Source organism: Nerophis lumbriciformis, linkage group LG03, assembly GCF_033978685.3.
Source record: "Nerophis lumbriciformis linkage group LG03, RoL_Nlum_v2.1, whole genome shotgun sequence".
Taxonomy (NCBI): domain Eukaryota; kingdom Metazoa; phylum Chordata; class Actinopteri; order Syngnathiformes; family Syngnathidae; genus Nerophis; species Nerophis lumbriciformis.
The window spans coordinates 31,357,557-31,376,404 of record NC_084550.2 but is presented as its reverse complement, the minus strand read 5'-3'; the positions used below and the strand labels follow the sequence as shown (position 1 = coordinate 31,376,404).

Here is an 18,848-nt window from a genome sequence, read left to right as displayed (position 1 = left end):
AAGAATGTATCCAGTTGGAAGAAGGCTGTAAGATGAATACTAGTGTCAGTGAAGCATGTGTTGCTGCACCAGCAAAGCGTAAGTCCACCTTCTTCATAACAAATCTGCCATTTTGCAGATCAAAACAACAATTGAGTGTCTTGGTTGTTAAATTTGGTGCAGGAACCTCGGGGGAGTTAGTTAGTTATTTAGTTAGTTAGTTAGTTGGTTGGTGCTCAGCTGAACTTACGCATGGCTGGTGCGACCAAGCCCAGGAGTCCTTCCTGGGTTGAGATCTAGAACCAGCCTGGTGTGCACAAAGGTGACTGGTTAAACAGGCTCCTCCCACTGGCCTAACTAGTCTCTGCTGGCCCCGCCTACTTACTCCTGAGAAGGTCCAGGCTGGCCCGGGATGGGTGCCGACCAGAACTGCAACACAACAAAGTTCTCCATCAGTGGAAGAGAAGAGAAGTAGTGACAGAAAGATTGTAGCAATGAGAAGGAGGTCTCACTCTGCCTGGCTGGTAGGGAGCAGGAGGCAGTGGAGGAAGAGGAAGATGATTCTTCATCATGCTGGGAGACACAATCTGTGCTGACGACAGGGCGGCCATGTTCTGCAGGGCCTTGTCCTTAGACGCCTGGTCCTGCACCACAAGGAGCAGGAGGAGCAGGAGGTCACCACCAGGAAGAAGAGGAGGTCACCACCAGGGGAGGAGGAGGTGACCACAAGGGGAGGAGGAGGTGACCACAAGAGGAGGAGGAGGTGAGCACAAGAGGAGGAGGTGACCACAAGGAGAAGAGGAGGTGACCACAAGGGGAGGAGGAGGTGACCACAAGGGGAGGAGGAGGTGAACACAAGGGGAGGAGGAGGTCACCACCAGGAGGAGCAGGAGGTGAACACAAGGGGAGGAGGAGGTGACCACAAGGGGAGGAGGAGGTGACCATAAGGGGAGGAGGAGGTGAACACAAGGGGAGGAGGAGGTCACCACCAGGAGGAGCAGGAGGTGAACACAAGGGGAGGAGAGGAGGTGAACACAAGGGGAGGAGGAGGTCACCACCAGGAGGAGCAGGAGGTGAACACAAGGGGAGGAGGAGGTGAACACAAGGGGAGGAGGAGGTCACCACCAGGAGGAGCAGGAGGTGAACACAAGGGGAAGAGGAGGTCACCACCAGGAGGAGCAGGAGGTGAACACAAGGGGAGGAGGAGGTGAACACCAAGGGAGGAGGAGGTGAACACAAGGTGAGGAGGTGACCACAAGGGGAGGAGGTCACCACCAGGGGAGGAAGAGGTCAACACCAGGGGAGGAGGTGACCACCAGGAGAGGAGGAGGTGACCACAAGGGTAGGAGGAGGTGAACACAAGGGGAGGAGGAGGTGAACACAAGGGGGGGAGGAGGTGAACACAAGGGGATGAGGAGGTCACCACCAGGAGGAGCAGGAGGTGAACACAAGGGGAGGAGGAGGTGACCACAAGGGGAGGAAGAGGTGAACACAAGGGGAGGAGGAGGTCACCACCAGGAGGAGCAGGAGGTGACCACAAGGGGAGGAGGAGGTGAACACAAGGGGGGGAGGAGGTGACCACAAGGGAAGGAGGAGGTGACCACAAGGGGAGGAAGAGGTGAACACAAGGGGGGGAGGAGGTGAACACAAGGGGAGGAGGAGATGAACACAAGGGGAGGAGGAGGTCACCACCAGAAGGAGCAGGAGGTGACCACAAGGGGAGGAAGAGGTGAACACAAGGGGAGGAGGAGGTCACCACCAGAAGGAGCAGGAGGTGACCACAAGGGGAGGAAGAGGTGAACACAAGGGGAGGAGGAGGTCACCACCAGGAGGAACAGGAGGTGACCACAAGGGGAGGAGGAGGTGACCACAAGGTTTCAGTCGTCAGAGAGTAATGTTAAAGAATGGTTACGCGAGTTACGTAAAGCAGAGTGAGGTCACCATGGAAACAGGAGGATGAGGACAGCAGCTGGATGTAAGCGTGTGTGGTCACCATGGTAACGGGAGAATGAGGAGAGCAGCTGTATGTAAGCGCGTGTGTGGTCACCATGGTAACAGGAGAATGAGGAGAGCAGTTGGATGTAAGCGTGTGTGTGTGTGGTCACCATGGTAACGGGAGGATGCGGAGAGCAGCTGGATGTAAGCGCGTGTGTGGTCACCATGGTTACGGGAGGATGAGGAGAGCAGCTGGATGTAAGTGCGTGTGTGTTCACCATGGTAACGGGAGGATGAGGAGAGCAGCTGGATGTAAGCGCGTGTGTGGTCACTATGGTAACGGGAGGATGAGGAGAGCAGCTGGATGTAAGCCCGTGTGTGGTCACCATGGTTACGGGAGGATGAGGAGAGCAGCTGGATGTAAGTGCGTGTGTGTTCACCATGGTAACGGGAGGATGAGGAGAGCAGCTGGATGTAAGCGCGTGTGTGGTCACTATGGTAACGGGAGGATGAGGAGAGCAGCTGGATGTAAGCGCGTGTGTGGTCACCATGGTTACGGGAGGATGAGGAGAGCAGCTGGATGTAAGTGCGTGTGTGTTCACCATGGTAACGGGAGGATGAGGAGAGCAGCTGGATGTAAGCGCGTGTGTGGTCACTATGGTAACGGGAGGATGAGGAGAGCAGCTGGATGTAAGCCCGTGTGTGGTCAACATGGTTACGGGAGGATGAGGAGAGCAGCTGGATGTAAGCGTGTGTGTGGTCACCATGGTAACGGGAGGATGAGGAGAGCAGCTGGATGTAAGCGCGTGCAGCAGCGTGATGAAAAGAGGCTTCACGTGTTTAAATACGAGATGGCAAACAAAGTGAAATATTGAAGCAAACTTCAAGCTCCTAAACCTTCCTGCTTCTTTGGTTTTTTTGCAACTTGGCCAAATAAAATAAAGCAAAAGTTTGAAGCAAAGCGTGGAGCCCAAACATCAAACCAGCAGCACCTGAACCAAGCAAGCACAGCAGCTGCAGGACACCTAAATGCATCATGGGGGAGAACCTGAATGCATCATGGGGGAGAAGGGGTGCCATGCCAGCAGAGGCCATAGGGGGCGCAATGATGCTGAATGTAGGAGGAAGTAATGTTGACTTACCAAGTTCATTGCCTGAAGCAGAATATAAAACAGAGAAGAAACATTAGTACTAGGAAGTCTACATGGGACTTGTAGTCCAGACTAGGAAGTCTACTTGGGACTTGTGCTCCAGACTAGGAAGTCTACTTGGGACTTGTGGTCCAGACTATAAAGTCTACTTGGGACTTGTGGTCCAGACTATGAAGTCTACTTGGGACTTGTAGTCCAGACTATAAAGTCTACTTGGGACTTGTGCTCCAGACTATGAAGTCTACTTGGGACTTGTGCTCCAGACTATGAAGTCTACATAGGACTTGTGCTCCAGACTATGAAGTCTACTTGGGACTTGTGCTCCAGACTATGAAGTCGACTTGGGACTTGTGCTCCAGACTATGAAGTCGACTTTGGACTCGTGCTCCAGACTATGAAGTCTACTTGGGACTTGTGGTCCAGACTAGGAAGTCTACTTGGAACTTATGGTCCAAACTATAAAGTCTACTTGGAACTTGTGCTCCAGGCTATGAAGTCTACTTGGGACTTGTGCTCCAGACTATGAAGTCGACTTTGGACTTGTGCTCCAGACTATGAAGTCTACTTGGGACTTGTGGTCCAGACTAGGAAGTCTACTTGGGACTTATGGTCCAGACTATAAAGTCTACTTGGAACTTGTGCTCCAGGCTATGAAGTCTACTTGGGACTTGTGGTCCAGACTATGAAGTCGACTTGGGACTTGTGGTCCAGGCTATGAAGTCGACTTGGGACTTGTGGTCCAGACTATGAAGTCGACTTGGGACTTGTGGTCCAGACTATGAAGTCGACTTGGGACTTGTGGTCCAGACTATGATGTCTACTTGGGACTTGTGCTCCAGACTATGAAATCTACTTGGGACTTGTGCTCCAGACTATGAAGTCTACTTGGGACTTGTGGTCCGGACTATGAAGTCTACTTGGGACTTGTGGTCCAAACTATAAAGTCTACTTTGGACTTGTGGTCCAGACTATAAAGAACTGGCATCTCAACCAAGAAGAATTGACCGCTGGCTTTGTTTCACTTTCACAATAAAGTAATAAATATTTATATCCTGGACTAAATTTACAATAATGTACACACAGTGAGGAGAAAATACTACATACTGTATACTATGAATACAAGTACTGTTGAAATATATAATTTATACAAGAGTGTTGAAATATATAATTTATACAAGAGTGTTGAAATATATATATATATATATATATATATATATATATATATATATATATATATATATATATATATATATATATATATATATATATAATTTCATGGGTAAAAATCAAAAAGTTGTAGATAAAAACAAATTCTAAATGAATTCCAACACTACGGATGATGTTCAAAATCAGTTCTCCCGGTTGTTCGATAAGAAAAGAACCGATTCCAAGGACTCAAATCCCTTTTTGAGAACCGGTTCCCGTTATCGAGGCCACTATAGTAAAGAAAAATAGTTGGTTCTTTATTCGAATCCCTTCCCACGTACAGGAAATGCCCTGTGGGACTGCAATGTTATGCCCATTTGATTGTAGACTCTTACTGACACCTTGTGGCGATATGAAAATACTACGAGTCATTAGTTTGGGCACTTCCGGGTTGAGACAATTGAGAAGTAGACAAGTTGTGTTAGCTCTTACAAGCCTTGGAAAAGATAAGTCTGTAAGTAAACTGTTTAACTTGTTTATGTAACTCAATATTAAGGTGGAAAGTGTTTAAGTTTGATACTAAGATGTTTATTGAAAAACGATTTTTGTGCACTGTTTCAATGGATGTTTTGAGGACTTAAAATGGCTGCCAGTCGTGTATTTCCACCATCGAAATAGTTTCAACACTCAGAAGTATTTGTTTGATGATAGTACTGTATATTTGTGTGAAGCTAATATTTACATATTGTGTATTACGTTTCAGTATGTTAATTGAATCACATAGCTTATACATTTGTCATTGTGTGTATTTCAGTTTAAAAAAAGAAAAGAAAACAACAGTCCAGTGCAAGACAAAAGTAAAGATAGAAAAAGACAAAGCAAGATCAACAACAATAAAGAACCTAAATGGATTCATCTGCTTTGGATTGTTTGTTAGCTGTCTGCCAAGCTGTATCACCTCAACACGTATAGTGAGGGCAGAACAGGCAATATGCAATTATTGCCAGGCTTCGCTCTCATGTAAAGGAAGAATAATTGTTGATTGATGACTGTGGTGTTCTTAGTGTCATAGTGTGTGTAGTTAGTATGTTCCAATAGCAGTAGAAGTGCACTTTTTGGAGAGCTGCATTATTTTCAGTTTTGTGCCCAAGGGACTGATTTTATTTAACACTATATTATTATTTATACACCTATAGTGATCACAGAGACAGGTTGTTTTTGTGTTACTGTATATATTTGTTTTTCTGAAAAATCCCACTTAATATACTTTGGGAAACAACAGTCAATATATATATATTTTTTTAGGGAGGTAACAGTCAATATTTATTTATTTATTTTATTTTATTTTTTTCTTATAAAATAAAAGTGAGCTTTTGTTAAACCAAATATTGTGTTTTTTTCCATATACAACAACCTATCTGGATTCCATAAGAAAATCGATAAGGAATCGGTTCGATAAGAGGATTCGATAATGGGATTGAACTCGATAATTTCTTATCAAACATCATCCCTATCCAACACTGAACAATTGATCACTTCACTTAAATCTTTATCTGCAAAATGAAGACTTTGCAATTGTTGCAATGCATTGTGTCCTCAAAATTCTACACACAATGCCCCATAATTACAATGTGAAAAGGTTTTTGAGGAATATTTGCTTTTGTAGTAAAAATAAAAAGTAGTAAATGACATGTACATAAGTATTGACAGTCTTTGCTGTGAAGGTCAAAAGTAATCTCAGGTACTTCCTGTTTCAACTGATCCTCCTTGAGATGTTCCTATCGCACGGCCCAAGCGCACCCCAGTGTGCATTCATTCATTCTTCCAGCAGCATACCTCCGTTCCCGCGTCACCAGCTGTGTGTCTCGTCTCCCTGTCTTCCCTCTGCTTCCCTGGCTGCCTCTTGGATCTCCACCACCCGTCTGGACATGGACCATTGACGCCTCTCTCCTGCCCCTTGACCTCACGCCTGCTCACGGACCTCCGAGCCAGCCTTGCCCCTCTCTGACTTCCGCCTCTCGTTTCCACAAATAGTCGCACACCACACATATTTTGGATTAGTCACACTTCTTGCCCTGTACACACATAACAGTACGTTCTGGCCAATATATTAGGAACCAGACGGCACAGAGACCTTAGTCCCCGCCCCTTTCTCGACCCCCACAGTTCCCTGTCTGTCACCATGCGTCCTAGACGCTGTGAATTTCCCCGACCTGGCCGAGTGTATCTCTTAGACCAGCAGAAAAAGAACATTTTTGACCAATTGAAGGCAGACTCACTGCCAATTTGGTATTCCTCCGAGAACGAAGAGGAGGAATCATGGAACTCCCTGGTGCCCGATCTCTGCGACGCTGACTGCGGGTATGTACCCGGGACGTGGAGTGCGTTGGACACAATGGTGGTGGAGACCCTCTGCTATTCGCCCAAACAGCTGGAGGATATTATGTGGGGCCCCGAGGGTTCGTTGGTCTCCATCAACTCCGTCTGGCCCCGGGAAACCGCCGCACCACCTTGCCGGTCCGCCTCCAGTGATTCAAGCTCCACCCCCAAAGATTCAAGCTCCGCCTTCAGTGACTATATCCCCGCCCCCAGTGGCTTTGTCCTCGCCCCCTATGACTTTTGTTTCGACCACCACTCCGGAAATTTTTCTGGTCCTTTACAATCTACTGTGGGAAGGAAAGAGGGACTGTTCAGCATAGCTAGAGGGGAGGAGGAATCAACCCGCCTCCTGGCCTCCCGCCTCCCGCCTCCCACCCTCTGTGACTGTTCCACAGTTGGCAGGAAGTGTCTGACATCCGCTGTCAGAGGGGCGGGATGGTATTGACGGCTGTGCTGGTGGGGTAGCACAGCTGCGGCCAGCAGAACGGCTACCCCCTGCTCAACCACCACCACCTTTTCTTCAGCATACCAAGCCACAACCACCAGCCAGACCACCACCACCTGTTGTTCGGCATACCAAGCCAAAACCAGCAGCCAGACCACCACCACCTGTTCTTCGACAGGCCATAACCACAACCTCCAGCCAGACCACCACCACCACCAGCTCCAAGATTGCTTCCCGTATCCGCTCCAAGGCTGGTCTCCTCATCTCCGGCGGCCCGTCCCACGGCGCCGTCCACGTCTCCAGCATTGTCGCCTCCGGAACCTACGGCTGGCCGGCCCGCACAGGCGGCCATCAGGCGCCCTCCGTGGCCAGTGCACGGACGCTTTTTGCGCCAACAGCAGCGATGCACAGGACAGAGGAGTGAAACTTGTAGGCTGCTGTGGTTCTGGCTCCACTCGCGTCCGCCTTCCCGACGGCCAAGGAGGTGGCCGTCCCTTGGTCGCCCGCCTCGCCTGCTGCAGTGGCGTTCTACTCGCCATCGCCACCAGACTCGTCCCCGGTGGATTCGGGGACACTTGGGCCGGCAACCCACCACCAGTTCAGCCCTCCACATTCCCTTGACTCTTGATCTCTATCTTATTCTGGTTCCAGTTTTAGGACATCTGGAAGCTGTCCACGGGAGGGGGGTACTGTCACAGCCCGAGGGCACCCCAGTGCGCATTCATCTGTGCGCTGCACTGGGCGCACCTCCAAGAGCGTGCCGTCGCACGCCACTCCGGATGCAGCAAGCGGCTGCATTCAATCGCCGGATTGTCTCCAGACACAAATCTGGGTAAGGGTACAGAAAATGCATTGAAGGTCCCTATGAGCACAGTGGTCTCCATCATCTGTAAATGGAAGAAGTTTGGAACCACCAGGACCCCTCTAGAGCTGAGTGATCGGGGGAGAAGGACCATAGTGACCAAGACCATGGTCACTCTGTCAGAACTACAGCATTCCCCTGTGGAGTGAGGAGAACCTTCCAATAGGACAATCCGCCAATCAGGCCTGCATGGTAGAGTGGCCAGACGGTAGTCAAAAGTTTGCCAAAATGCACCTGAAAGACTCCCAGACCATGAGAAACTAAATCCTCTGGTCTGATGAGACAAAGATTGAAGTCTTGGGGGTGAATGTTTGGAGGAAACCAGGCACCGCTCATCACCAGGACGATACCATCCCTACAGTGACGCATGGTGGTGGCAGCATCATGATGTGGGGATGCTTTTTAGTCAGGAACTGGGAGACCAGTCAGGATAGAGGGAAATATGAATGCAGCAAAGTACAGAGACATCCTGGATGAAAACCTTCCCATCCAGCCTGATGGAGCTGGAGAGGTGCTGCAAAGAGAAACGGTTGAAAGTGTCACAGATACTGTAGGTGTGCCAAGATTGTGGCATCGTGTTCACAAAGACTCGAGGCTGGAATTGCTGCCAAAGGTGCATCAACTAAGTATTGAGCAAAGGCTGTGAGTACTTATGTACATGTGATTGTACACTTTAATACTTTTAATACCTTTGCAAAAATCTCTATGAAAATGTTTTCACATTGTCAAGATGGGATGTTGTATGCAGAATTTTGAGGACAAAACATAATGTATTCCACTTTGGAGTTAGGCTGTAACATAACAACATGCGGAACAACTTTCCAACTAGTACTAGTGTTGGTGACAGCATGAAAGATCCCTGGTGACGTCGCAGCTATCGGAAGAGAACCCCCTTTAACTTTAGAAACACTCCAACCCTTTAACTTTAGAAACACTCCACAACTCTTTAACATTAGAAATACTCCAACTCTTTAACTTTAGAAACACTCCAACTCTTTAACTTTAGAAACACTCCAACTTTTTAACTTTAGAAACACTCCAACTCTTTAACTTTAGTAACACTCCAACTCTTTAACTTTAGAAACACTCCAACCCTTTAACTTTAGAAACACTCCAACTCTTTAACTTTAGAAACACTCCAACTCTTTAACTTTAGAAACACTCCAACTCTTTAACTTTAGAAACACTCCAACTCTTTAACTTTAGAAACACTCCACAACTCTCTAATTTTAGAAACACTCAAACTCTTTAACTTTGCTGGGTAAATAAAGGTTAAACAAAGCCACAACAACAACAACAACAACAACACAATCCTCTTTCTGAGACAAGAGCACACAATTCTGCATTCTAACTTGTAAATAAACTCTAGCAAGAGTCAGCTCATGAGGAGCGAGGCTCTCTCTCTCTCTCTCTCTCTCTCTCTCTCTCTCTCTCTCTCTCTCTCTCTCTCTCTCTCTCTCTCTCTCTCTCTCTCTCTCTCTCTCTCCATGCTTCCTGTGTCTTGCTCCCCGCCCACTGAGACAAAGATTGTGGATGAGCAAAAGAGGGCTCACTACACTGTTTAGTTCATTCTACTGAATAAACACATTTATGGATGCAGGCCAAGTGTTTGACTTCCTGTTTTGATGAACCTCTAGTCGCCATTCAAACTGTTTCCAAATGAGCATCCTGGCTGCCTCCCCTGCAGTGCAGGCAAACTTGAACACTTCTGAGGGAAAACAACCAACGCTCACATGCTGGTGATAGCCGGGTTAAAGAACCTCCACTTCTCGCTGTTAGCATACATTCCAGACTCTAAGCTGTGTTATTGTTTGTGCTACAGCGACATCTTTTGGACGAGTGCAGGTGCTGCATTGTACTTCCATTTAGAGACTTCAACCAGAAGTAGAAGTGCCGCTCCGTCTTCTAGCCGTCCATAGCGTTTCTACTCATATGGATTCATTCAACACTCTTAGTGACGTTTATAAGTTTTACAATATAACTAAAACAATTCTTACTTACTAAAGTGTCCCATGTGTGATGTCAGTAGGTGTGTTTTCATGCATATTTGTACCTGCTATCATAATGTAAACAAGCTAGATTCATTAGCATTAGCTAATATGATAACAGGTGTACAAGTGTCTGTGTTAGTATTATTAACTTACATTCTTTTTGTATTGTTTCACTTTCACAAATTCCTCAGTAAATTCACTAAAACGTCAGCGTGGAGCTATTGAGTCAGTTTAACTGATTGGAGAGCTAGCTTGCGCAGCTAGTGGGTCCATGACTATGACTTCTGTTTTGTTTGATCAACCGTTTTACTGCCCTGTTACAGACACCGTTTGGAAACAATGAAGGTATGTAAATAAACATTTGCAGAATATTTCTGTGTAAATAACTCATTTCACAACATATATATCTGACACTTATAGTCCGGTGTGGCTAATTTATGGGAAAAATATTTTTTCTTGTTAAATTTAGTGGGTGCGGCTTACATATATATATATATATATATATATATATATATATATATATATATATATATATATATATATATATATATACACTTTGTAGTCCGAAAAATACCATCATTTTCCACCAAATGGGGGGAAAATATATTATTTTGTAGACTAACAGATACTACATTGCTTCATTTGGAAACAATTAAGGTACGTAAATAAACATTTACAGAATATTTCTGTGTAAATAACTCATTTCACAACGCATATATCTGTCACTTATAGTCCGGTGCGGCTTATATGTGGATTTTATATATTTTTCCCTAAAATGTAGTGGGTGCGGCTTATATACTGGTGCGCTCTATAGTCCGAAAAATACGGTAGTTTTACTCTGATGTCATGTTGGCGGGCATAAATGAAGAGATGAACTATCTTATAAACTTTCTGACTCTGACTACTAAAAAAAAAACTGATCAGCCGTTTGGAAACAATTAAGGTATGTAAATAAACATTCGGTGTAAATAACTCATTTCACAACCTATATAACTGCCACTTATAGTCCGGTGTGGCTAATTAATGGGAAAAATATTTTTTCTTGTAATATATAGTGGGTGCAGCTTATATACCGGTGCACTCACATCATTTTCCACCAAATGGGGGAAAAATATGTTATTTTGTAGACTAACAGATACTACATTGCTTCATTTGGAAACAATTAAGGTACGTAAATAAACATTTACAGAATATTTCTGTGTAAATAACTAATTTCACAACGTATATATCTGCCACTTATAGTCCGGTGCGGCTTATATGTGGATTTTATATATTTTTCCCTAAAATGTGGTGGGTGCGGCTTATATACTGGTGCGCTCTATAGTCCGAAAAATACGGTAGTTTTACTCTGATGTCATGTTGGAGGGCGTAAATGAAGAGATGAACTATCTTATAAACTTTCTTACTCTGACTACTAAAAAAAAACTGATCAGCTGTTTGGAAACAATTAAGGTATGTAAATAAACATTCTGTGTAAATAACTCATTTCACAACCTATATATCTGACACTTATAGTCCGGTGTGGCTAATTAATGGGAAAAATATTTTTTCTTGTAATATATAGTGGGTGCGGCTTATATACCGGTGCACTCACATCATTTTCCAGCAAATGGGGAAAAAACATGTTCTTTTGTAGACTAACAGATACTACATTGCTTCATTTGGAAACAATGAATTAAGGTATGTAAATAAACATTTACAGAATATTTGCGTGGAAATAACTAATTTCACAACGTATATATCTGTGACTTATAGTCCGGTGCGGCTTATATGTGAATTTTTTATATTTTTCCCTAAAACTTAGTGGGTGCGGCTTATATGCCGGTGCATTTTGTGGTCTGGAAAACACTATAATTTTCCACCAAATGGGGGGGGGGGGGGGGGGACATGTTATTTTGTAGACTAACAGATACTACATTGCTTCATTTGAAAACAATTACGTATGTAAACAAACATTTACAGAATATTTCTGTGTAAATAATTAATTTCACAACGTATATATCTGCAACTTATATGTGGCTTATTTATATATTTCCCTAAAAGTTAGTGGGTGTATCTTATATACTAGTACGCTCTAGAGTCTGAAAAATACAGTAGTTTTACTCTGATGTCATGTTGGAGGGCGTACATGAAGAGATGAACTATCTTATAAACTTTCTTACTCTGACTACTAAAAAAATATGTTTGATCAGCCGTTTGGAAACAATTAAGGTATGTAAATAAACATTCTGTGTAAATAACTCATTTCACAACGTATACATCTGACACTTATAGTCTGGTGTGGCTAATTTATGGGAAAAATATTTTTTCTTGTAAAATTTAGTAGGTGCGGCTTATATACCGGTGCGCTTTGTAGTCTGGAAAATACCATAATTTTCCACCAAATGGGGTAAAAAACATGTTATTTTAAAGACTAACAGATACTACATTGCTTAATTTGGAAACAATTAAAGTACGTAAATAAACATTTACAGAATATTTCTGTGTAAATAACTAATTTCACAACGTATATATCTGCCACTTATAGTCCGGTGCGGCTTATATATGGAACATAATTTTTTTCTTCAAAAATTGGTGGGTGCGGTGTATAGTTTGGGGGGGAAAAGTGTATTTATTGCAGTAATTAAAAGCTGGATTAATGGTAACTAGAAACTGGTCTAAGTGGGTATGTGACACCACTGAAGATCACTTTGCTGCAGGATTAGTCATCATGAAGGAGTTAGGGTTCTTTATGTCACATGTGACTGGAGGAAGGCCAAAGGAAAGGAAAGAAGGAGCTAGAAGGAATAGATTATGTTTGAACATGATGAAGATGAAGGTCAGAGGAGAGCATGCTGTCCAAGCGTGAAAGACAAAGCGTGTCAGCCTCTTATTGTTGATATAATATAATATAATATATGATGTATTAGCATGGAGTAGTCAGCCTGTGTCTACTTCAGCCTCGTATTGTTGGTAAGAAAGTGAGGAGGAGCTGTCATGCATGGCACTGAAGCAGGAGGACATCTAGTCATGCAGGAGGACATGTAGTCATGGCACTGAAGCAGGAAGACATGTTTAGCATCTAGTCATGCGGGAGGACATGTAGTCATGTCACTGAAGCAGGAGGACATGTTTAGCATCTAGTCATGCAGGAGGACATGTTTAGCATCTAGTCATGCAGGAGGACATGTAGTCATGGCACTGAAGCAGGAGGACATGTTTAGCATCTAGTCATGCAGGAGGACATGTTTAGCATCTAGTCATGCAGGAGGACATGTTTAGCATCTAGTCATGCAGGAGGACATGTAGTCATGCAGGAGGACATGTTTAGCATCTAGTCATGCAGGAGTACATGTAGTCATGGCACTGAAGCAGGAGGACATGTTTAGCATCTAGTCATGCAGGAGGACATCTAGTCATGCAGGAGGACATGTTTAGCATCTAGTCATGCAGGAGGACATGTTTAGCATCTAGTCATGCAGGAGGACATGTAGTCATGCAGGAGGACATGTTTAGCATCTAGTCATGCAGGAGGACATGTAGTCATGGCACAGAAGCAGGAGGACATGTAGTCATGGCACTGAAGCAGGAGGACATGTAGTCATGCTGGGACACACAGAGGTGAGTGGCAAGTCTTCTGCAGCCCCGCTGTGAAGCGCATACCTTTAGCTTTGACTGGATCTCGCGAGATTTTCTCCGGGCGAGAACCTGCAAGTGGCTAGAAACCTGCATTGGAGAATAGCCAGAGAGGAGGGACAGGACCAGGAAGGACAGGAGAAGGGAAGAGAGAAGCCGTAACCAAAAGAGGAAAGAGACGGCCAGGCATCACCTACCTTGATCCCCGCCTGGTACTCACGGACCTTCTTGCGGGCTAACACCTGTATGTGACTAGACACCTGGGGGTGTGACACACAACACAACACAACACTCGTATGTGACTAGACACCTGGGGGTGTGACACACAACACAACACAACACAACACTCATATGTGACTAGACACCTGGGGGTGTGACACACAACACAACACAACACTCGTATGTGACTAGACACCTAGGGGTGTGACACACAACACAACACAACACTTGTATGTGACTAGACACCTGGGGGTGTGACACACAACACAACACAACACAACACTCATATGTGACTAGACACCTGGGGCTGTGACACACAACACAACACAACACTCGTATGTGACTAGACACCTGGGGGTGTGACACACAACACAACACAACACTCGTATGTGACTAGACACCTGGGGGTGTGACACACAACACACCACAACACTCGTATGTGACTAGACACCTGGGGGTGTGACACACAACACAACACAACACTCGTATGTGATTAGACACCTGGTGGTGTGACACATAACACAACACAACACTCGTATGTGACTAGACACCTGGGGGTGTGACACACAACACAACACAACACAACACAACACAACACTCTGATGCCTGCAGGAGCAACTAGGACACACGCACAGTGGAACCTCTCCAGGTGTGCTGGACTTGTGAAGAAGCCAGTAGATTCACACTCAACTTATTTGGATTGTTTTAGTCAACTGCAGTTTGAAATTGATATTAATAATAGCAGTGTGACATCTTACTGTTCCATTTGATGACAATTATTGATCATGTTCTTATTCTCTGACCTGCACATGTTGTTACCTTGTTATCACATGTTTTTACCATGTTGTTACTATGTTGTTACCATGTTATTACATGTTGATACCTTGTCATTACATGTTGTTACCATGTTATTACATGTTGTTACCTTGTTGTTACCATGTTATTACATGTTACCTTGTTGTTACCATGTTATTACATGTTGTTACCTTGTTGTTACCATGTTATTACTATGTTATTACATGTTGTTACCTTGTTGTTACCATGTTATTACATGTTGTTACCATGTTATTACTATGTTATTACATGTTGTGACCTTGTTACCATGTTATTACATGTTGTTACCATGTTTTTACTATGTTGTTACCATGTTGTTACTATGTTGTTACCTTGTTGTTACCATGTTATTACATGTCAATATCATGTCACCATGTTATTACATGTTGTTACCATGTTATTACATGTTACCATGTTTTACTATGTTGTTACCATGTTGTTACCTTGTTGTTACCATGTTATTACCATGTTGTTACCATGTTCTTACCATGTTGTTACCATGCTGTTACATGTTCTTACCATGTTATTACTGTTATTACATATTACATGTTATTACCATGTTGTTACTATGCTGTTACCATGTTGTTATTATGTTATTACATGTTAATATCATGTTACCATGTTATTACATGTTATTACCATGTTGTTACTATGCTGTTACCATGTTGTTATTATGTTATTACATGTTAATATCATGTTACCATGTTATTACATGTTATTACCATGTTGTTACCATGTTCTTACCATGTTGTTAACATGCTGTTACATGTTGCTACCATGTTATTACTATGTTATTACATGTTATATGTTATTACCATGTTGCTACTGTGTTGTTACCATGGTGTTACCATGTTGTTACATGTTACATGTTCTTACCATGTTGTTACTATGTTGTTACATGTTGCCATGCTGTTACCATGTTGACCTACTCAGTGGCCTAGTGGTTAGAGTGTCCGTCCTGAGATCGGTAGGTTGGGAGTTCAAATCCCGGCCGAGTCATACCAAAGACTATAAAAATGGGACCCATTACCTCCCTGCTTGGCACTCAGCATCAAGGGTTGGAATTGGGGGTTAAATCACCAAAATGATTCCCGGGCGCAGCCACCGCTGCTGCCCACTGCTCCCCTCACCTCCCAGGGGGTGATCAAGGGTGATGGGTCAAATGCAGAGAATAATTTCGCCACACCTAGTGTGTGTGTGACAATCATTGGTACTTTAACTTTAACTTTTTAACTTTACCATGCTGCCCAATCATGAAGTTCATCAGTACTAAATGTTCATCAGTACTAAATGTTCATCAGTACTATATGTTCATCAGTACTAAATGTTCATTAGTACAAAATGATTGAGGGAACCCCTCATGAAACAAGCCTGTAGAGATGATATATATATATATATATATATATATATATATATATATATATATATATATATATATATATATATATATATATATATATATATATATATATATATATATATATATGAGGTGGCGACTTGTCCAGGGTGTACCCCGCCTTCCGCGACCCCAAAAGGGAATAAGCGGTAGAAAATGGATGGATGGATGGATATATATATATATATATATATATATACATATATGTGTGTGTGTGTACTAGTGGTGTACTTATAAATATATAAGTATTTGTAGGTTTGATACTAAAACAGATTAATTCACATTCTTTACTGAGGTGGAAAATGTTTTCACATTTTTACTTAGGGTGGATTTTGTTCAACCTTGGAGGTTCCACTGTACGTTCGTTTATTGTGAAATAAAATAATGTTACAATGCATGGTGGTGTCCAACAGGTGACTACATGATGCTAGCAGTATCTACTGATAGTGTCTATGATGACATCATAGTAAATACATCTGTAGCAACACGAGAGGAATGAACACATGTTTGAAGAGTATTATTATGAATGTGTTATGACGGATGAGTATAGAGTCATATCATGACCACAAGTATTTACCTGTTTCCTGGTGCGAGTTTTCCCCGTCCTCAGCTTGATGTACCGCGCTATCAGTTCATTGCGACCTGCACACACCAAGGGAAGGCACACAAGTTCATCTACTAGGGTAGTACACTATACCGCTACTAGTATAGTACCGTCATACTAATCAATCATATTCGGTACTATACCACCTCTAAAAAGTACCGGTTTCCTCCAGTAAAGGTGAAGTTAGAACACTGAAACACCCTCAGGAAGAGGTGCTTTAAGACATGGCTAGCTAGCTAGCGGCTAACATCCAAATAAAGTAAGTTTCTTACAAGTATCATTATCACTGGAGGAGGAGGAATAACTAAACATGCTTCACTACACATTGTAGGAGGATACAATAGCTCACCACCGTCACAATGTAAACAAATGCCATGGGTGGATCTACACCTGACATCCACTGTAATGATACCAAGTACAAGAGTCGATACAACTATGATTACCTTGATATTTTTGGCATCACAACATCGTTTTTAAAAATTCATATTATGTTTATAAAGTCAGTAAATACATGAGGACTTTGAATATGACCAATGTATGATCCTGTAACTACTTGGTATCACATCCATACCTAAATGTGTGGTATCATCCAAAACTAATGTCAAGTATCAAAGAAGAGAAGAATAAGTGATTATTACATTTTAACAGAAGTGTAGATAGAACATGTTGAAACAGAAAATAAGCAGATATTAACAGTAAATGAACAAGTAGATGAATAATCCATGTTTTACAGTTTGTCCCTCATAATGTGTACAAAATAATAGGTGTATAAATGACACAATATGTTACTGTAAATGTCAGCAGACTAATTAGGAGTCTTTGTTTGTTTACTTACTACTAAAAGATAAGTTGTCTAGTATGTTCAACATATTATTTGAGGACTAAATGACAATAATAAACATATGTTTCATGTACACTAACATGTGTTGTTACCATTAAGACAATAATGACATTTTTTGTGCTCCTCTTTATTTAGAAAAGTATAGGTATGCAGACAACACTAGTCACTACACATGTAATAGCCAGCAGTGGACAGAAGGTGGTGCTGTAGTGGCTACAAGCACAACATCTGAGGTCAAGAAGCGGTTTGACCTTTTCCAGCCTCAGCAGACGTGAGCAAACAGACTTAGTCACAGGTCACATGACACACAGACTTAGTCACAGGTCACATGACACACAGACTTAGTCACATGACACACAGACTTAGTCACAGGTCACATGACACACAGACTTAGTCACAGGTCACATGACACATACTTAGTCACAGGTCACATGACACACAGACTTAGTCACAGGTCACATGACACAGACTTAGTCACAGGTCACATGACACATGACACAGACTTAGTCACAGGTCACATGACACACAGACTTAGTCACAGGTCACATGACACATGACACAGACTTAGTCACAGGTCACATGACACATGACACAGACTTAGTCACAGGTCACATGACACACAGACTTAGTCACAGGTCACATGACACACAGACTTAGTCACAGGTCACATGACACAGACTTAGTCACAGGTCACATGACACACAGACTTAGTCACAGGTCACATGACACACATACTTAGTCACAGGTCACATGACACACAGACTTAGTCACAGGTCACATGACACACAGACTTAGTCACAGGTCACATGACACATGACACAGACTTAGTCACAGGTCACATGACACACAGACTTAGTCACAGGTCACATGACACACAGACTTAGTCACAGGTCACATGACACATGACACAGACTTAGTCACAGGTCACATGACACACAGACTTAGTCACAGGTCACATGACACACAGACTTAGTCACAGGTCACATGACACACAGACTTAGTCTCAGGTCACATGACACAGACTTAGTCTCAGGTCACATGACACAGACTTAGTCACAGGTCACATGACACACAGACTTAGTCACAGGTCACATGACACACAGACTTAGTCACAGGTCACATGACACATGACACAGACTTAGTCACAGGTCACATGACACACATACTTAGTCACAGGTCACATGACACACAGACTTAGTCACAGGTCACATGACACACAGACTTAGTCACAGGTCACATGACACAGACTTAGTCACAGGTCACATGACACACAGACTTAGTCACAGGTCACATGACACACAGACTAAGTCACAGGTCACATGACGCACAGACTTAGTCACAGGTCACATGACACAATAACACTTCTGTCTCTCACTTCTACTTTCACTCCTTCTACAGGAATGACACCAGGATAAAAGCTGCTTTCAGTTTGAAACCAGGACAAACAGTGC

General features: G+C 43.3%; 1 protein-coding gene across 9 annotated transcripts in view; it reads right to left on the bottom strand.

The window, feature by feature from the left end:
• The window catches only part of LOC133582976 (transcriptional enhancer factor TEF-5-like), a 111,033-nt gene that overhangs the window by 15,788 nt on the left and 76,397 nt on the right, over window positions 1-18,848 (bottom strand). For 2 of the 9 annotated variants that reach the window (XM_061937092.1, XM_061937098.1), the window contains exons 4-9: window positions 16,530-16,594; window positions 13,701-13,763; window positions 13,531-13,593; window positions 492-623; window positions 365-408; window positions 230-286 (exon numbers count right to left, since the gene is read on the bottom strand). In XM_061937092.1, coding sequence (XP_061793076.1) covers window positions 230-286; window positions 365-408; window positions 492-623; window positions 13,531-13,593; window positions 13,701-13,763; window positions 16,530-16,594 — 424 coding nt within the window. Of the gene's footprint in view, window positions 1-229; window positions 287-364; window positions 409-491; window positions 833-3,056; window positions 3,069-13,530; window positions 13,594-13,700; window positions 13,764-16,529; window positions 16,595-18,848 lie in introns of those variants that run through there. The other 7 variants (XM_061937113.1, XM_061937136.1, XM_061937106.1 and 4 more) reach the window with 6 other exon arrangements.